The sequence below is a fragment of the Hyperolius riggenbachi genome, chromosome 8 (genome assembly GCF_040937935.1).
Source record: "Hyperolius riggenbachi isolate aHypRig1 chromosome 8, aHypRig1.pri, whole genome shotgun sequence".
Lineage (NCBI taxonomy): Eukaryota > Metazoa > Chordata > Amphibia > Anura > Hyperoliidae > Hyperolius > Hyperolius riggenbachi.
In genome coordinates, this window is record NC_090653.1 from 136,301,817 (window position 1) to 136,323,487 (window position 21,671).

The 21,671-nt window shown below is 43.7% G+C and overlaps 1 protein-coding gene across 1 annotated transcript; it reads left to right on the plus strand.

Annotated features, from left to right (window-relative positions):
• Position 1: 1 nt before the first annotated feature.
• PSMD10 (proteasome 26S subunit, non-ATPase 10) lies at positions 2–20,186 on the plus strand. The gene is made up of 5 exons (XM_068251147.1): positions 2–249; positions 4,076–4,174; positions 8,208–8,354; positions 8,804–8,970; positions 16,293–20,186. Exons 1-5 carry the CDS (start codon positions 133–135, stop codon positions 16,444–16,446), a joined length of 684 nt encoding a protein of 227 aa, XP_068107248.1. The 5' UTR covers positions 2–132; the 3' UTR covers positions 16,447–20,186.
• The last annotated feature ends 1,485 nt before the right edge of the window (positions 20,187–21,671 follow it).

Sequence of the window (21,671 nt, forward strand, 5' to 3'; positions counted from 1 at the left end):
TTCCGAGTCCCGGGCCGCTAACTACATTTACCATAAGTCCGTGCGGCAAAGCCTGACACTTTGTTCTGTCGTCACCCTGCAGCCAGTTCGTGATTGGCTGTCTGCAGCCGGCGGTGCTTTTCCTTTGTCAGCATGGAGGAGGTGAGGGTGTCTGATGTGGAGGTATGTAACCTGGCTTATGGGGGGCATCTGGAAGAGCTGAAGAGCCAAGTGTTGGGAGATAAGTCCCTGGCTGTCAAGACTGACCAGGTGAGTGTAGCCAAAGCTGTGCAGCATACATTTCCTGCTTACTGGAAGTAAATAGCAGCACTGTGCTGTAAAGTTCTGACACTCAGTGATTTCCAGCTTCTGGAGAACTACTCATCTCCGATATATCAGTGTTCAACTCTTCCCTATCTGGATTGTATAGCTAAATCAGTCATTGGTAAGCAGATCAAGCAGGGATTTTGTTCGATTTGTTTAAAGGGATCGTTCACTTTAGCAAACTGTGCCGCTGTCAGGGCTGGAACCCACTAGAGCGTTTTTTTTTTGTTTTTTTTTAGCATTTAGGGCTTGCTTTCAATAGCCAGCGATATCCCTAAATGCTCTGCCAATGTAAATGGATGGGACAGACTCCACTAGAGCGATTGCGATTAGGCAAATCGCAATCGCAGAACATGAAGCATTTTGGGAGTGTTTCCATTCTAATGTATTGTATAGAAGCAGTGGAATCGCTCCCAAAATTACTTGCAAGGCGCTACCACAAATTTTTAGCGATTGTGATAATGATTTGTGCTTTCTAGTGGGTCCCAGGCCTCACAGCTTTTCCAGGATAGGCACACATTTGAAGATATCCAGGTATTTAAACACTAAGCAACTTTTAAATGAAATGCTTGGCGCTAGCCTACATTGTTATTGGCAAAATAGTGTGGGCGTAATTTACTACAACCCATTGGAAACCTAGCATTTCAAGAAGGTGCTGTCCACCCAAAAACATTAGCAGAATTTCCCTATGAGGTTTACTGTTGGGTCCCCTAAAGTGAGTACATTTGAAATCGGCGCCGGTAGACTTGGGCGTAGGATACAGCGGTATATAGCTGATCCTGCTTCTGCACAAGTCCGGGCCGATTTAATTACTATTCCCCCTCCAGGCCGCCATGGATAGTGGGGGAATTAAATAATTCGGCTTCCAGCGATTGCTGGAGGCCGAATTATTATGTTTTTAAGCAACCTCGGCTCCGTCTTCTGACGGAGCCGACGTTACTCACTGAGCGCTTCAATAGGAGTGATTCCTATTGAAGTCTATGGAGGCGCCGGCTGCGGCCAAATCTAGCAGCGCTAAAAAGCACTGCTCCGCCTAAAGTAGGCTAGTGCCAAATGCTTTTTACCTGCTTATCACATTCAATTATTAGTTGCTCCAAATTGTATGTGCTCATTTTGAAGAGTATCTGTATTTAAAAAAAAAATGAATAAAAAACTCTGGGGGATACTTACCTAGGGAGGGGGAAGCCTCTGGATCCTAATGAGGCTTCCCCGTCCTCCTCCGTCTCTCCTTTACTTTGCCGGGACCCCCCCGAAACGCGGTAAGGTAAATATTTACCTACTGTGATCCTGCGCAGGCACACTAGCCGTTCTTCATTTGGGTTAATGTGGAAATAGCCGAACGCAATTGATCCACTCTACTGCGCAGGTGCGAGTCATTTGTGCCTGCGCAGGATAGCGGATACGACTGAGTTCGGCTATCTCCGCCTAGCCTGAACGAAGAGCCGCTAGTGCACCTGCGCAGGATCGCAGAGAGGTAAGTAAATCTCTGCTTGTCGGGGGGGGGGGGGGGGATTTCAGAGGAGCCAGCGCTGGATTCCCTGAAGATACAGGGGAGGGATCCTGAGGCTTGCCTCTCCCGAGGTACGTATCCCTCAGAGGGCTTTTTTTTAATACAGAGTCTCTTTAAAGGGAAGGTCCGAGGAATTTAAAAATAAAAAATCCACTTACCTGCATTTGTCCTGTGCTCTTGCCGCAGCATCGGTGGCTCCCAGTCCCCTCCACTGGAGAAGCTTACCTTGCCAGGTCGGCTTCCTCTGCGCTCCAGCGTGCGGCTCACTGTACGCACTGACGTCATCTGGACTGTACAGCGCAGGCGCAGTAGTTCAGCGCCTGTGCTGTACAGTCCAGATGACGTCAGTGTGACTCTGAGAGACGCTCGCGCAGGCGCAGCAGTAATCCTGTGCCGGAGGGGACCCACCAGCAGTGAGCGGAGCTGCAACGAGGGCACAGAACGGCTGACAGGGGCTGGAGGAAGCCCTAGGTAAGTGGATTTTGTATTTTTAACTTGCTCGGATGTGTACTTTTAAAGTGGAACTTTTAAACTTTGGCACTAGTCTACTTGGGGGACCCAGCAGGAAACCTCATGGGGAACAGTTCTCCAATCACAGCACCCTTTACAGCACGAGCGATATTGTCAAGTGGTTTACTACAACCTATGTGAAACCTAAAAGTTAGAGGGTGCCATTCACCCAATTGCATTAGTGGAATTTCCCTATGAGGTTTCCTACTGGGTCCCCTAAAGTGCACTAGCGCCTAAACCTTGTTAACCTCCCTGGTGGTAATCCCGGGCGCTTTTACTCACCTCACGGGGGATCCAGACGTCAGTAGCCATTCTCCTCCGAGGAGAATGGCTACATCTCGCCTGTCCTCTGAGGCTCTGATTAACTCTGGTGAGATTTCTGTCATCAATCTCACTACAGAGTTACAGCGCCACTTGGAGGACGGAGGGAAAACTGCAGCGCTGGAGCCCAGGGAGGTGAGTGAGAGCAGGAGCTGCTGCAGAGACTCTGGCGGCATGATTTTATTTTTCCGGATTTTTAGGTTTGAACCGTTTGAAAAAGACCCTAGAATCTGGAAATATTCATACCGCCACGGAGGTTAGTCATAGGACCCGTTCAGAACTGTGCTAATATGTCCATTGCATTCGGTGTCCGCTCCGATCCCTGCAATGCTGTTACCCAAACTCTCAGCTTGCGCAACCTTTCCTGACAAGGCATACTAGGTGGATGCCTATGGAAACAATAAGTCTATAGGCCCTTTTCTACTACATTTGTTTTTGCAGAATTATTATAATTTAGTATTAATGTAGCGCTGGCATCTTCTGCAGCGCTGTACAGAGTATATTGATTTGTCACATAACTTCCCTCAGAGGGGCTCACAATCTAATCCCTACCATAGTCATATGTCTATGTGTATATCGTAGTCTATGACTAATTCAGGTGGAAGCTAATTAACTTGTCTGTTTTTGGGATGTGGAAGGAAACCTCAATGCCCGGAGGAAACCCATGCATAAACGGGGAGAACATACAAACTCAGTGCAGATGTTGCCTTGGCTGGGATTCAAACCAGGGAGCCAGTGCTGCAAGGCAAGAGCGCTAACCACTATGCCACCAAGCTGCAGAATAAAAGTATAGCAACATGCAGCAGTTTCCTAGATACAATTGCATTTTTTGCATATTGTATTTCAATGGGAAATGCATATGTAGTAGGGGAGTAGATTTTTTCACATGGGTTTTTGGGGAAAAAAAAATACCCTGAGATGGATGTTGCCCTAGGTATGTATGGATATCACTTTTACCTTGCAGCACATTTTGGGATGTGGGAGGATTTCCTCCCACATCCCAAAAACATACTGATAAGACATTTGGTTCGCCACAACAGTTTGCCTTAGACAATGATAGGCAGTAGGGATTACATTTTGTGCTCCTCAGATGGACAGTTATTGGCGAGTGTGTTCTCTGTAAAGTGCTACAGAAAATGTCAGTGCTATATATCGTAAATATCATAATACAGTAGAATCTTGTTAAAGTAAACTCTGATATAGTAAACTCAGTTCTGAGGTCCCAGCAAATGTGTCTGTATGAATATACAATGTATGACCAATTCTGATAAACTTATCATCTAGTAAGCTACTTTTCCTGGTCCCTTGGAATTTACTATAAAGGGAATCTACTGTATTACCATGTATAAGTTCAAGTAGATTTTTTTTTTAATGTTTTATGCTTCCCACTTGTGAGCCAATGTCTTTTCTCTCCATGCTGATTTGGTTTAGGATGACCGGACGCCCCTCCACTGGGCCTGTTCTGCTGGCCATACTGAAGTAGCTGATTATTTACTTCAACTTGGTGTACCAGTCAATGGAAAAGATGATGTAAGTTTTTATTTTTCATTGTTTTTAGCATAAAAAGAAGGTTTATATCACCCGATCCATGCTTTTTATTTTTGGCAGTGTATACAAAAATGTGGTAGATGACATATAGGTTAATGCAATCATCAGTGGAGAAAAAGCCTTGTGAACTGATAAGGGGGCTGGAGGCTTGCAGCCCTGCTATCCTCTATACATTTTACCCGCAAACAGATTGGAGATTTGCAGGAAAAATTTGCTTTCTGCAGCTCAGCCTGAATTAGGACAAATCCTACTTCAGCCATCCAAATCTAACTAACCTTTCTTGTATCAAAATGGGTTTAGATAAAATTTAAACAAACAGAAGAAATGTAAATCCATTGCAAGCTACCCATTGATAGCTTATTATTTATTTTGAAGCATGTATCAGGTCGGATGCACAACTCATGACCCCTACAATCCATTATAAACGCAGCTGCCAGGCTCATTCACTCCTCCTGCTGCTCCTCTTCAGCTACCCCCTTCACAAGTCCCTTTACTGGCTCCATGCCCCTCTCAGAAATGAATTTAAACTGGTCTGCCTGGCATACAAATCCTTCATACATCTCGGATCTCATCCAGAGCTACTTCCCTTCCTGCTCTTTCTGCTCCTTCAACACTTTACAGATGTCCGCCTCTCGCATCACTTGCTCACTCGCAAGGCTCCAGGATTTCTACAGAGCAGCCGCTACTCTATGGACCTCCCTCCCCTCACCTGGCTCACCTCCACCTATAACTCATTCAAACAGGCCTTAAAGGACACCTGAACTGAACTCCTTTGCACAAATGGAGGCTTGAGGCATGTATGGCCAGAAGTCATTATGCCCAACACTTCTACACCCCTCTCCGTTCTTGTGTCAAAGCCCCTTTAAGTGTGCCAAGTTGGCCGGGTCGCACACTACTGCACAAATGCTGGCCTTCACTATAAGTCGTTGCATAGCATGTATTCACAGCTCTTCCAGCTATGGGAACATGATAAAGGATGTGTGATCACTGGGCCAGTGCTTGCGCATTAGTTTGTGATCTGGCCACAACTTGGGGGGAATTACTTTTACACTAGAACAGAGGAGGTGGAGATGAAGGTGAACAGGAGGAGTTGTTGTCTCCTGCCCATACATACCTGAAGCCTCCATTTGCACGTAGGTGTTCAACTTGGGTATCCTTTAACCTCCTGAGCGATAATCCCGAGCTGAGCTCGGGGTATATCGCGCAGGAGGATTTCTCAGGCCCTGGTGGGCCGATTTGCATAATTTATTTTTTTTGTTACACGCAGCTAGCACGTTGCTAGCTGCGTGTAACTTCCGCTCGCCGTGCCGCGCAGCCCCCCCCCCCCCCTCCCCGACCCCTTGCGCAGCCTGGCCAATCAGTGCCAGGCAGCGCTGAGGGATGGATCGGGACTCCCTCTGACGTCACGATGTCCAAGACGTCGGTGACGTCATCCCGCCCCGTCGCCATGGCGACCGGGGAAGCCCAGCAGGAAATCCCGTTCTGAACGGGATTTCCTGCTTACTCTGATCGCCGAAGGCGATCGGAGTGGGTGAGGGGGATGATTTAAAAAATTAAAAATTTAAAAAAAATAGTGCTGCGCCACCTCCTGGGCGATATAATTGTATCGCCCAGAGGGTTAAAGCAGGGCTGTGGAGTCGGTACAAAAATCCTCCGACTCCTCAGTTTAGGATTCCTCTGACTCCTCTAATTTGCATATTACTATCTTGTTGATTGAAAGTATGTAACATGAAATTCGTCTCTTAACTGCCAACGCTTAGGAATTTTAAGACAACTGAAGTGAGAAGGATATGGAGACAGCCATATTTATTCCCTTTAGTCATAGACTAAAACTAGTCCTTGGCAAGAGTACTTGTAAAAGGTACAGACCGGAACAAAGAACATCTATCAGGCCCTAGGCAATGTAACTGTGGGTACATGTAAGAGTAATGTGCAGGTAGTCTGCAGGAGAATGAGGGGATTCTTCCTCTATTACACATTCTTCATGCACAATCTGAACCAGGTTTATAGGTGATAGACAACTCCTCTGTGTTCAATGTGGACAACATTCTCACTGGATTCCCTGCAGCTCTGTGGAGAGTGCATATGTAGAGTATAGTACTACTGTGTAACAAAGTAAACCTGAGACAGATGAAATTAAAGTTTTATACATACCTGGGGCTTCCTCCAGCCCCTTTCAGGCTAATCAGTCCCTCGCTGTCCTCCACCACCTGGATCTTGTGCTATGAGTCCAGGTACTTGAGCCAGTCTGGCGTAGTGCGCATGCACTCCGGCGCCGGGAGTGTACTACACCTGCAAAGCACTCCTGGCTGTGGAAGCGGCATGCGGCCGGACTGCGCTGACTGGCTGAATTACCAGGACTCATAGCAGAAGATCCAGGTGGTGGAGGTGGACAGCGAGGGACTGATTAGCCTGAAGGGGGCTGGAAGAAGCCCCAGGTATGTATAAAAGAAAACAACTTTTATTTTCATCCTTCTCAGGTACCATTTAATTCGTAGTCACCAAACCAAATTTTAACAACACATCAAATGATTTGATTTCATGAGCAAAGAGTGCGTATATTTGCATAAATCAGAATCAACGCAGAATTGTTTCCATCTCATTGACCATCTCTGTTAGTGACACGGCTACACATTGGGCTTTATACCTACAGCATAGATGTTATTTAGTATATATAAGAGATTTCTGTGTACACATCATATATACAGTCACAATCAGATGTGTATATCTGTCTTTAAAAATACGGGGACTGCTTTATTGAAGCAGCACAAGTAAGTAACTAATTTGAATTGGTTTATTTCATTTTTGTGGACTAAGCACAGCTATTACTGTATGTATAAATTATCTATGATGACTATTATCTGAGAAATAGAACATTTTATCATATTTTCTATTCTAATTACAGTTTGAATTCATTAGGAGTCGGAGTAGGGGCATTTTATCCCAACTCCGACTCCAGGCACCCAAAATTGCCCCGACTCCACGACTCCGACTCCACAGCCCTGCTTTAAAGACCTAGCGGTTCACCATTGCTTACCAACCATATTTATATCTCCAACCCCCTCTCTTGGATATACTCTTCACCCCTTTTTTATACTGGTTGGCCCACTCCCCATCCCTTAGATTATAAGCCTATTTGGCATGGCTCTCCTCACCGTGTGGTCTTCTCCACCACCATATGGAATCAGTGACTTGCCTGCTATATTTATCCCTACATTGCAATCAGCCCCCCCCCCCCATGTAATTGATACATCACTATTTTGTGTACCATTGTTTAATGCTGTAATGCCCCTGTGTAACATTGTTTAATGTTGTAATGTCTCCCTTATCTATTGTACAGCGCTGCTTGATATGTTAGTGCTTTATGAATAAACTTTATTAATAACACTCATATCAGGATATCCCAGCTGTTCAACTTTAAAGGGATTCCGAGCTCTACTTAAAAAGTAAAATAGTACTCACCCGGGGCTTTCTTTAGTCCAGCGCTGGTCGGGAGGTCCCACGACGGTGTCCTGGCTCCTCTCCTAGGACCCGCTCCGGAATGGCTGGACGGTGGCAACCCGGCGACACTCGGCCGAGTGTCTGGCTCCTTCTTCCTGGTATGACACGGCTGCCGTCATCACGGCGGCCGACGTGAAAGTACTGCGCATGCGCGATTAAAGCGCGCATGCGCCGTACTTCCACGCCGGCTGCCGTGATGAGCTTGGAGTCCCTTTAAGGCTAGGTTCACAGTGGTCATTTGCATAACTCACACGTTTTAATAACTGTGAACTGCAATGGAGACTGGCCATAGACTTTAATACAAAGCCTGCGTGCAGCGAGTTAGAATAACGCGATCCGTTACTAGGAACAGGCGGCCCATAGAATTGTATGGGCAATGTGTTGACATGCAGAATTATTCTGCATCGCAACTGACCATTGTGAACAGGGCCTCAGACACCATTATCTGTACACTCTTTCATAAGAAATGGTTTTCAAGTAGTTATTAATGTTTTCCTTCTGTGTTTTGTCTCAGGCAGGATGGACTCCTCTTCACATTGCTGCCTCTGCTGGCCGTACGGACATTGTCAGAGCTTTAATCGGGAAGGGAGCTCAAATAAATGCCACTAATCAAAATGGCTGCACTCCTCTGCACTATGCAGCATCTAAAAACAAGCATGAGGTATTATTAGCATTACTTTTTTGCAGAGAAATGTAGTAAACCAAATGTAGCAAACCATGGGCAACACGGTGGTGTAGTTAATAGTACTTTTGCCTTGCAGCGCAGGGCCTCCAGTTTGAATCCCAGCCAGGGCACTATCTGCACAGAGTTTCTATGTTCTTTCCCTGTCTGTGTTGGTTTCCTCTGGTCGTTCTGGTTTCCTCCCACATCCCAAAAACATGCAGAAAAGTTAATTAGCTTCCCCCTAAAAATTGGCCTTAGAATGCGATGGACATTTGATAGGGATTCGATTGTGAGCCCCTCTGAGGGACATCTAGTGACAAGACTATATAATCTTCTAAGCGCTGCAGAAGATCTTGGAGCTATATAAATACTAAATAATAAGCTTCCAGGTTCCTTTTCTTTTTTATATCACTTTTTAGACACTTGACTGTTCTTGGTCTTTGCAGATTGCACTTATGCTTCTTGAAAATGGAGCTTCCCCTGATGCTAAAGACAAGCTGGACTCCACACCACTCCATCGAGCAGCCTCCAAAGGCAACTTGAGAATTGTTGAAATCCTCTTAAAACACAAAGCATCAACTAATATACAAGACATTGAAGGCAATACTCCACTGTAAGTAGCACGTTCAAATGAATACCTGATATAGTATCACATCTGTTAGAGAGGTCTGCCATTTATTAACACATTTCACATGTGCTGTGTACACCCCAGGTGACCCTTGCCAAGACGCTATCTTACTGAGTTTGTATGCTCACCCAGTGTTCTCCCTGGGATCAATCAGCCGGGCGGAGCGCCCGGGTTAATGTAATTACCGCCCGGCTGGTGAGATTGCTTGCCCCGCTGTCACCATGCTGAAGTAAAATAAATTACTCCTGCGCGGCTGATGATGCTGTGTCACCGTGAGCAGTGCTCGTCTCTAACGAGTGCTCGGCTGTCAGGATGCGCTGCTTCTCTCCCCTGCTTACGAGATCTCGCGCTTCCCGGTGAGCTGGTGCTTTGATTGGCTCAGCGCATAAGAGGCGTGACGGTGTCTAATGGCCACCTTCCTGCTGTATACAGTTCCCTGGTGTCTTGTGGTCCTCCTCCCTTCCCTATACAGTTCCCTGGTGTCTAGTGACCCCCACCCTCCCCTATACAGTTCCCTGGGGGTTTAGTGCTTTCCTCTACCTCCTTCATATGGTTTCCCAAGTGTTCTAGTGTTTCACCTCGAATACAGCTTCCCTGGTAGTCTAGAGAGGGCCAAACATAACGCAAAGTGGGGAAACCACTTGGGGGCCAAATTGAATGGTTCTGAGGTCCAGATTTGGCCCACGGGCCGGAGTTTGACATGTATGCTCTAGACTCAAGAGTACGGACTGCCTAGGAATAATCAACTTCCTGTACAAGAAATCAGCCACACAGAGAAGGAACACTTTTGAATTTCCAAAATGGATAGGAAGTTAAAATTGACTTCTTTACAACCATGGCCATGATACTCTAGAGTCTAGAGTATCATGGCCATGGTTGTAAAGAAGTCAATTTGAACGTCCTATCTATTTTGGAAATTCATTGCTGGATGCAGACATAAATGGAAAGGGGATTTAAGTGACATGGTTGTTTGTGCTAGAAGGGCTAATCTGAGTATTTCAGAAACTGCTGATCTACTGGGATTTTCATGTACAACCATCTCTAGAGTTTACAGGGAATGGTCTGAAAACAGAGAAAATATCCAGGGAGGGCCAGTTTTGTGGACAAAATTGGCTTTTAGATATCAGTGGTCAGAGGAGAATGAGGCTAGTTTGAAAAGATCAAAAAGCAACAGTATGCTAAATAACGCATACTAACGAGAGTAAAGAGGTGTGCTCTGAGCTGTCATCACCTGACAAATACTGGCTGCCTCAAGTCTATTTGACTAATTGAAATTGACTACAGGTAGTCCCCGGTTAACGAAACCCTAACAGTGGGAAGACAAATACAAACACGACAATATCTCTAAGGAAACTATTACATTTCTAGAAAACCCAACATTATAGATCAGAAGGGCCCTTCTGTGAGTGTATGGGGTGTGCTTGTGTGTGAGAGACAAGCATGAACGGTATCTTGCATGCAACTCTGCATTTTATTAAATTGCTATTAAAAGTCAATAAATATGTAACCATTGGGATGTGCAGCGCGTGTTAATAGATATATTATTTGTGCAATACTTCACGCAGCTTTTTAAGGCATACAACCACCATTGCCATTTTTGCCAATTTGCCAATTTTACACACACACAAAATATATATATATATATATATATATATATATATATATATATATATATATATATATATATATATATATAATGTGTGTGTTAGCTGGTGACCCGGCGTTGCCCGGGTATGTATTTGGCTTGTGTCGGCTCCACCCACTTTTTCGAACCCTAACACACAAACACTCAATGACCAAGTTTGTTGTGAGCTTTGACATCATTAATTTTTATATTCCCATAGAAATTAAATAAATCAGGCTGGCAGCTTGTGAGTCCGCCCCTCTCCAGCATTTAGAACCCCAATCACCCAATGACCAACTGTAGCAGGTTTGAGGCATCTGCTATTAACAGTGTAGAAACGGCAGCAATTTAAATATTCACCTTGAAAATCAACAGGTGAATTTTGATATTATAGGCTCCACCCACTTCCCTGAACGTTAATTTCAGTCATCCAGTGACCATTTGGGCACAGTTTGGAAACTCTGCCATTAACAGAGTAAGAAGGGCTGCAGTTTATATTTTCCTAGTGAAAACAGCCACTCAATTAGGTTTGTGGCTCCGCCCCCTTTCTGAATTTGAACCCCAGTCACCCAGTGACCAACTGTACCAGGTTTGAGGCATCTGCTATTAACAGTTTAAGAGTGGCAGAAATTTAAATATTACCCTTGAAAATCAACAGGTGAATTTTGGTTGGCTGTAATAGGCTCCACCCATTTTCTAAATATTTAATCCCAGTCACCCAGTGGCCAACTGTGTCAAGTTTGGGAACCCTGCCATTAACAGTGTAAGAATGGTTGCAGTTTATATTTTCCCATGTTAAAAATGTAGTTGTTGTCGCCGCCCACTTTTTCTAACCTTGACTTACAGTCACTCAATTACCAAGTTTATGACCTTTTGGTGTCCTTGGTATCAACAATTTGTATATTCCCATTGAAATTAATCAAATCTGATTGGCTGTTTGTGGCTCCACCCCCTTTCTGAATTTGAACCCTAGTCACCCAGTGACCAACTGTACCAGGTTTGAGGCATCTGCCACTAACAGTTTAGGAGTGGCAGCAATTTAAATATTACCTTTGAAAATCAACAGGTGAATTTTGATTGGCTGTTGTAGGCTCCATTCATTTTCTTGAATATTAATCCCAGTCACCCAGTGACCAACTGTGCAAAGTTTGAGAACTTAGCCATTAACAGTGTAAGAATGGCTGCAGTTTATATTTGACCAGTGAAATTTGTTTTTGGCTCCGCCCACTTTTTGTAACCTTGACACACAGTCACTCAATGACCAAGTTTGTGAGCTTTCAGGTTCCTGGCATCAAAAATGTGTGAATGGAAGCAGTTTATTAAGCAAATAACTCTGATTGGCTTTTTGTGGCCCCGCCCCTTTGTGAATTTGGACCCCAGTCTCCCAATGACCGACAAGTTTGAAGCCTCTGCCATAAACAGTGTAAGAATGGCAGCAGTTTAAATATTCTCCTTGAAAATCAATAGGTGAATTTTGATTGGCTGTTGTATGCTCCACCCACTTTTTTTGAACCTTAATCTCCTTCACCCAGTGACCAAGTGTGCTAAGTTTGAAAACCCTGCGATTAACAGTTTAAGAATGGCTGCAGTTTACATTTTCCCATTAAAAATGAATGGCTGAAATTTGATTGGCTGTTTTATGCTCCGCCCAATTTTCCTGGAATTGTAACCTCAGTCACCAAGTGACCAACTGTGCCAAGTGTGGGGACTCTGGCTTGATTACGGTGAGAATGGCAGCCTTTTTCATTTTTTCCATTGACATGAATGGGTGGAATCTGATTTGCTGTTTGTAGCCCCACCCAGGTGTGCAGGGGGGACGCGGGACCCCCAGAACATATCATCCCAGGTAGTAAGGGATCTGTGTACCAAGTGTCGTTCAAATCGGTCAAGGCATTTTACACACACACACACACACACACACACACACACACACACACACACACACACACACACACACACACACACACACACACACACACACACACACACACACACACACACACACACACACACACACACACACACACACACACACACACACACACACACACACACACACACACACACACACACACACACACACACACACACACACACACACACACACACACTTCTATACCATTCCAAATAGTCCAAGCTGTTCTAAAGCATCCTAATTACCCTGATTAATTGCAAGAAGTTTTAAATCAGGATGATACCATTTATTGGCTAACTAAACATGAATAAAAATAAGCAAGCTTTCGGCCTTGCAGCCTTCGTCGGGCTTATATCCTATTAGTTTGCAGGCTGGTGGTACAGACAGCTATATACATGCAACATCAAAAGGGAAAACAGATATTTTTTTCAAGCATAAATACATGTCATTAAAGTGAACCTCCAGACAATAAATCGACTCAGCAGCACTGAAAAGGCCTGGTGCTTCTTTAACAATTTCACAGCATCAGAACTTTGTTTCTCTTATACAAGACATTTTTAGCTGCACAGAAGAAAACAGCCCGGGCATTTTCCCCCTGATGCTGTGCAAAGCATGATAAGATTTCTGATGTTGTTGTTCTCGTTCTGCTGTTTTGGTGCAATTTTTTTTTTTTTTTTTACATTTTGAATTTGACATTTGAAGCCTAGCGCATGCAGCTGGGAGGGGTTATCAGGACACAGGACAGTTGGAACTGTGTCTTATGCTCCCTGTCCCTTCTTTTCAACCAAAAAGATGGCTACCCCCATGACAAAGATGGCAGCCCCCATGAATCACAAACACTTGCCTGTTCTTTTAAAACAGGGTGGGTAAAAAATTATATTACCTATCTATTCTAATTAACATAACTAATGTAACTTAATGATAGACTGTTTGTTTAGGCTGAAATAAAAACAGGGAACACCAAGAGCCCCAATAGTGTAATTCGTACTGGACAAGGTGGCAATAAGTTTGTATTGCTAGATACTCACATGTCAGGGTCACCAGCAGGCAACCACTGTAAAGGCAGGTGGGGAGATTGTCCTGACCCCACTCAGGATTAAGAAGTCGCTCTCTGTAGACAGGAAGAAAGGGTAGCAACCCTCCACCAAGGGTGGACTCAAAATTGTATACAATGAACAGAGGCGCCAAAAGTATAAGATTAGATTAAATGAGCTTAAAAACCAACTTAAATGGCAAAATTGAAGGAGGAAGTGGTGGTCTTACCTCCCTCAAGCAGACACGACAACGACTGCGATTCAGACAGTCAAACACATTTATTAGGAACTCCAAAAAGAAATGCAACGCGTTTCGCAGGTTCAACCCTGCTTCATCAGGCAATATAGGGAGTAGTATCAAACAATCTGCACAAGGATTCAAATTAAGCCTTGTTTAGGCTGAAGTTCCCCTTTAAGATGCCTTAATTCAAACAGACCATCTAAATGGGGTTAGAGGTTGTTAGCTGAGATAAGGATCCTTGTTTACTCCATGCTCACAGACCTGGGATTAGGATTGACCCAGATTAATTGGGAACAGCCTTTTTAATCAACTCAACAGGTGAAAAACAGCAGCTCTCTGCGGAAGCTAAGTAAGAACCTGCGGCTGCGCATTGCGGCTGCTCACAAGTCAGGAAAGGTCTACAAGGCCATTTCTAAATGTTTTCAAGTTCCAGTGGCTTCAGTGCAAAGCATTATTAAAAAAATACAAGATTTTCCGCACTGTGGAAAATCTCAGAGGACGTGGTCAGAAGCCAAAAGTGACACATGTGCAGGCCAGGAGGATAGTGATAGAGGTAAAAAAGAATCCAAGGATCATCATCAAGGCCATCCTGGTGAATCTGGGCTCTGGTGGCAATGTCTCAAGTCAGACAATCCAAAAGACACTGCACACTGCTGGGTTCCACTGATGCAGACCAAGGAGGGCGCCACTTCTCCAGATAAGGCACACAAAAGCATGCTTGGCCTTTACAAATGCTCATCTGGACAAAGAAGAGACTTCTGGTCTTGTGTGTTATGGTCAGATGAAACAAAAATTGAATTGTTTGGTCACAATGATGATTCTTCATTTGGCGTAAAAAAGGAGAAGCCTTCAACCCAAAGAGCACCATCCACACTGTCATACATGGTGGTGGGAACCTAATGCTTTGGGGGTTTTTTTTCAGCCAGTGGACCAGGGAACCTAATCACAGTAAACGACACCATGAAAAAAAGAGCAATACATGAGGATTCTCTACGACAACATCAGGCAGTCTGCAGAGAAACTTGGCCTTGGGCACCAGTGGACATTTCAGCATGACAATGACCCAAAACACACAGAAAAAGTGGTGAAGAAATGGTTAGCAATCAACAACATTAACGTTTTGGAGTGGCCCAGTCAGAGTCCTGACTTGAATCCTATTGAGAATATGTGGAGGGAGCTAAAGATGTGTGTGTGTGTGTGTGTGTGTGTGTGTGTGTGTGTGTGTGTGTGTGTGTGTGTGTGTGTGTGTGTGTGTGTGATTTATTTTTTTTTTGACGGTAAATGACATAGGTGTCTCCCAAAGGATAAGACGAAGTACAAGAGGAATTATTGTGGAAACAAAAAACATTGACTTATTGAATTGTTGTATAGGATGATATTGTGACAATGCTAATTATCCAGTTGTGATATTGTGGTTTTTGATGTGATGTAATTGTTTTTAAATACTTTTTTTTGATGTGGTTTGTGAATATAATTGTTAGGTATGTGCTGCTGATATATAGGGTATTCCTTCTCTTCATATACATACGCTTTCTTAATCTAGCACATTCTGTGGATGAGCTGTGAGCACTTTCTTTCTGATACTGCTGAATCTGTATAATTTGTATTTAACCACTTGCCGACCGCGCACTCATAACGCGCGTCGGCAAAGTGGCAGCTGCAGGACCAGCGACACAGATCTGAGGAGAGGGAGAGGGGGAATCCTGTGGTGGAGGGGGCTTTGAGGTGCCCCCCCGCCAGCCACACGTAGGCAGGAGTGATCAGACCCCCCCCCCCAGCACATCATCCCCCTAGTGGGAAAAAAAGGGGGGCAATCTGGTCCCTCTGCCTGGTGTTTGATCTGTGCTGGGGGCTGTAGAGCCCACCCAGCACAGATCAGCAAAATCAGCGCTGGTCCTTAAGGGGGGGTAAAGGCTGGGTCATCAAGTGGTTAAAGCGGAATGAAACCTGCATTTCTCCTTTACCCTAAAAAAATTTACAGCATATTCTATACAACCAGCATTTTTTTTTACTAGAACAGCATTCAAAGGGTTACAAACAAGAATTGAAAGTTTAGTGCAGAGAAATCCGGACGCATCCGAAAGTGGAGATAATTATATCTTGTGTTTACTTAATTGTATCAAGTAAGGACTGTGACACATTCTCTGACTGTGCAGAAGCTCCTGGACACAGACAGAAACTCAAAGCATTTCTGCCTTTAGTACATGATGAATAAAAACCATTATTAATAAAATGCAATGTCAGCTCTCAAAGCAAAAAACTGTACTTTTGGGAACTTGTAATTTCTAAATGAATAATAATAATTATGCACAAATGCAAATATGATAACCGTATGGCATAAAAAAAGTAGGAAACATGTTTTTATTGAATATTATGTCAGGGTTTTATACTGCTTTAAGCTGTAAGATTAGTCTGAATGTAACATGTATTGTATGAAGATTGTATTTCAGAATTAGACTGCAGCTATGTCACTGGTGTGTTTCTGTCTTTCAGCCATCTTGCATGTGATGAAGAGAGAGCAGATGAAGCCAAACTTCTAGTTGAACATGGAGCGAGTATATATATAGAAAACAAAGAGGAGAAGACACCATTACAAGTAGCTAGAGGAGGTCTAGGAGCCCTGCTAAGGAGAATAAAAGAGGCATAGTTTATCTCTAGATACTTCTACTCTACCTATGCAGCTATGGGAATATTTAATGCTAGGGAAAATAATGAATCCTTAAAACCTGGCTGACTAAATTATCGATCAGGTGGCAAAAAATTGTTTCCTTGCTATGGTAACCTTTCAGCAACCCCGACTGTGATATGACTCAAGTGAGCATTACAAACTATTTACAACAATTTTAACCCATTAGCAACTTCAATAGAGTAATCTCGTTTAAGATAAGTGTACTGCTTTTGAACTCAGTCTGTAGAACTTGCTGTGCTGTAAATTCTTGAAGTGCTTTGATCTCTCACTACTAGCAGAAAATATAGTGGAAACTGAAATCAGAAGTCCTCTGTTATTTCTCACACTGCCCTCTAGTGACAAGTGGCCATAAATGCACATCACAGTAGCAATAATTAGAAGCAGGGTAATGGTACAAATAAAAAATGGGCTAAAATAAATTGGCCTGGAGCACTTGCAAACCTCTAAACTGGCTGCTAAAGGGTTAATACATCCATGCAGATTCACCAGTGTGCCTCAATTTTCTTCAGCTCAGGAGAAAATAAATCGGGTCTCGTGGTGCTGGTTTACAGGCTTCTTTCAGGCTCAAGACCATGCTAGAAACGTTGCCTTTATAAACATGTATCTGCTATTAGGTGGCAAGTTTGCAATTTTTCACTGGGCTGTGTATAACCATAGCAAGGGTTTTTTGAAAGTCGGTGAATGAGTGGATTTGTGATTGGAGTTATGTGCACACACCCACAGTGAGTACTTTTATTTAATCCATGCTCCTCTGAATATGTTCCTTACTACTGGCACATACATGCAGTTTCAGTCACACACAGGGATGGCCTTAGATAAGCGTGACCTAAGTGATGACTCGGGGTGCTGCACACATGCCGCTGCTGGGGGTAGCCTCAGTGCAATCTCTTTTTCCCTTATTCATTGCTATTATCTGGGCACAGAGGCCATAGGTAAAACGCCTTCGTCTAGGTTTTCTCCTGCAAGATTTGGCAGAATGACCAGTCAGGTCAGGCCTCAGGCAGAGCTTGAAGGAGTGAGGAGGAGGACACGGTACACATTCTTCCCTTGCTCAAAAATGAATCTCAGGTGAATGCTGTTAGCAGGAGCATTTGTATTCCTGGATGTTACGCACTGCTGGTTCTTCTGTGCAGTAAATGGTACAAGTTGGTGCCACTCTGTCCTGTAATCTACCAACCTGTGTGAGAGAAGATGCTTAGAATGCTTTGAGTCACTGTAATTGCATGTGGCTGAGAATCATGATTGGCACAAGAACATCAGCCAATTACAGCACAGCTCCTCAACTTCTCCCCTCCCTGTACCTGAAGTGTGAAATAGTAGCAATGAAACTAAGGACAGCAGGACAACCACACAGCTGTTATCTGTAAACATTAGTGAATGCTTAGGACACTGTCTCCAGGAGATGAGCAAAAAAAAACAATTACTTTCATTGATTCTGACAGTCTGTAGTAGCTTTTTTTTGGGGGGGGGGGGGGGCAACTGTAATTGGATTAGGGATTTTATGCGCAAACCACCATACAGTACATAGAAATGTGCACCAGAAAAAAATATGGCTGTTAAAACCCAAACACTTTAATGTATCTTATAGTGAACCCAAGTATACAATATATGTTTAAAACTCATTTATGTGCTACTGGCCCAGTGTTGCTACCCACGGGTTGATTGACCAAAGTTTCATATACAGTAGAAATCTGGTTGGTACTTTAGAAGGACCAGCAGGAAGCAACCCCTGGAAGGGCAGCAATCGCCTTCCCATCAGCTGCAGAAAATCAGGATACTGACACAAACTTCCAGCCACACCACCCTATGGTACTGGCTGAAGGTCTTCACGGCAGCTACAGCTCTCCATCTTTTAGATGCCTTAGAAGCAGCTGTTGAGTTCACCAGGCACCAATCAATTTTGACCAAGAAGTCAATGCTATTGATAGTTTCATAGATCAGTCAGGTATTGAATGATACCACACGTGCCTAGTATCTGAGGTTGAGTAACACTTGCGGGTCTGTGTGGAATTATACTGCTTGAAGCACATTTACTGTTGATAAGAGACTTTTGCGTGTTACAAAGGTTTTAGCCTTTTGCCACACAATTCAATATTATTTGATCTTGCCCAGGTTTGCTGAATTATGCATGTTGACCAATACGGTCAACACTGGTAGAAGCCTGGGAAGGCAGGCCGCTTGGATAATTTCTTGATTCAGTCCTTGTACATCTGGAGTACTGATTGGATTATTTACTGCAAATAGTAAAGCTTGGTACACACTTTCAATTATGATTGGCCAATAATTTACCAATTTTATCTCCTCCACGTAGTATGAGGGTCAGCAGATATCGAGTACTATGAGCAGAGTGTGTAGGTAAGGCACATAACTTTTGGGGCCTGAGCCCACTAACGCAGTTGTGCGCAGTTGTATCTGCTTCTGTCCGCTTTTCAGCATCTGTAACATTGATGTGTTGCTGAAAAGCGGACACAACTGCGTTAGTAGGCTCAGGCCCTTAACGGAGGACATTGGTGGAACGTGGGGACAGTGCAAGGACCAGAAAGTTCCCATGGGATCCAGAGCCTTTCCTCTCCAAAGATAACTATCTAACCTGGTTTGCGTTAACTTTTCTCCTGAGTTTTCACACTTCATCAATACAATACCCTTTCAAACACCAGAAACTGAACATTGGCTCAAAATAGGTAGTCCCAAATTTCCTTAGGTTTGATGGTTCTTTTTAATACTATTTTTTGGTATTTTTCCTCTGTTTGCTGAAAATGTATTTCACAGATAATATGAGAAACTGTCTCCAGTGGAAAAACCCAGGTGAAAAGGAAAGTTGACTGTATGAGGTGATTCAGGGCCTATGTATACTGTTAGGCAGGAGCCATTATTGAACATGTGCATGCAGTAATCAGCAGCTGACTTTTTTGCTCAGTACCTGTTGTTTGTTTCAGAAATTGTCATATATAACAGAACAGTAACTGTGCATAATAAGCCCATGGACAAATGCCATCGCTGTGCACTAACCACTACTGATGTGACTGTTCCATAACTTATGTCATATATAACAGAACAGTAACTGTGCATACCAAACCTTTGGACAAATGCCATCGTTATGCACTAACCACTGAAATGTGTTAATTATTAATGTTGACACTGTTAATGCCTTTAGTATTGTTTTCCTGTAAGCTATATGTAACTTGAAGGTAGTGTATTCTGTGTATGTACTATTCACCCGTACATAAATCAAAGCCTGGATATCTGCTACGTCGAAATGGATTTTATCTTGGAGTGGGCATATACTGATTTTTGTAGAACATACCTTGAAATCTAACATACAGTCAAATTTGCATATTTGAATAATACTTTAGCTTAAACTCGGATGTGTCCGAAGCTGTCCTCTGGGCTGTGCATGTTTTGCAGGTAACCGCATTTGTGTACAGGCTAAGTAATTAGAGATTTATCAGTGTGGATAAACATACCTGTCTTCATAGCCATAAAACATGAGCAGCTGGAGTGTCAGCTTTGGGAAATTCAACATTTTGCAGCGTTTCAGCAATATTATGTTATATGGTGTCATGTTTCACATTTTCGGTCATTTTTGAAATTAGTCGATGCTGAAGATGTCTGCCCTCTGCTGGTTATACTGTATGTGTACATCTTCTTTGTTCATTTTTTTTCCCCCTCAAGTCAGAAAATAAACCATTTAAAACTTTTGTCTTGCAATTTATTTACTTTATGAAATCTTGATCTAATTTATTTCAGGAGTTGATGTAGAAAACCCACAGATGAGTTCCGGTATGAATAATTAATCCTGATCCTCTACAGATAGAAATATAAGATATTTAAAATAAAGATTTTCTTTTTCCATAAACTCATCATAATTTGCATCAATGGTCCAAAATGAGAGTATTGTATACCTACTGAAATGGCCGTGTCAGGATGGGCTGTGCTGTGAGAAAGTGTAGTGGTCCTGCAGGCTACACCAATGAATGGAATGTGGCATATGAGCAGCAGGGTCCCTAAGGGTGATCCACCTCCCTTGTCAAGAACCATAAAAGCAAATTTGACTTGAGTCTAACCACAATTATGTACTTTGCATGATAAAAGGAAGTATTCTGCAATAGTGGTTGAGCTCAGGTCATATCTGCTTTCACTGTGCAGCAAGAAGCAATCTTTTGGTTGCTGGAGTCATACGCAATGTACCAACTCCTAATCATTTTAATTTGTATGCAGCAAACATAAAACCCTTTGAGCATAAACTGGGCACCTTATTTTCCCATGAGACATTTTATTTCAGTTTTGTCCTTTCATTAAAGAGAATGTTGGTAATTTAGTATTTTTTTAATAAGTAAAAAAACTGAATTACAGAGATTTCTTTCATTGTAAAAAGAGGTGAATAGGAGTCACAGTTTTCATATTTGTTCTTTGTGTTCCCAAGAATTCCAATTGCAAAAGTCTATCAAATGGCCCGAAGTAGAGCTGCCAGCAGGGCAGTTTCTTCTTCGGCTTTCCTGACCCCTACCATGTCCCCTCTGCTCTCTCCTGTGGAGCACAGGAAGTAGATGGGCAGGGTCTGTGCTCAGTATGAAAGATTAGCTGGAGCCTCCTCCCAGCATCTCCCTGACTACCACTGAAAGATGATGATGGGATAAGGCCCGGTTCACATTAGCGGTTGTTTGCCAAACGGACCGGATGACCTGACCGGATCCGGATCGGAACCGTACGGTTCTGATCCGGATCCGATCCGGATCCAGTCAGGTTGCATCAGGTGGTAATCAGGATGCGATCCGGATCCGTTTGGCAAAGTAACGTAAAAAAAAAAAAAATGTTGGGGTCTGGGAGGTCAGCAGAAGGGGGACCTGTGGAATCAGGCCCTCTGCTGTTTAGCACTCACCTCCACCTCCGACATGCTGCCAACATCCTGCCAACACCTCCAGCTCGTGCTGCTCCACTCCAAAATGCTTGCCCATGTGTCCCCAGCCAATATCGCCGCAACAATCCGCATAGGAAGTGGGGTAGAACATCCGGATTTCTCAGCCAGTGTGTTGTGCGGCCTCCGGTTCCCATTTGTTTGTATTGGCCAGATGGTGCAGTCCGGCTCCGCCCCGGATACGGCTGCCGGAGGGGCCGGATGAAAAAATAGCGCATGTTGGAACGGAGGCCGGAGTCCGGATCCGGCCCGGATCCGGTCCGGCTCC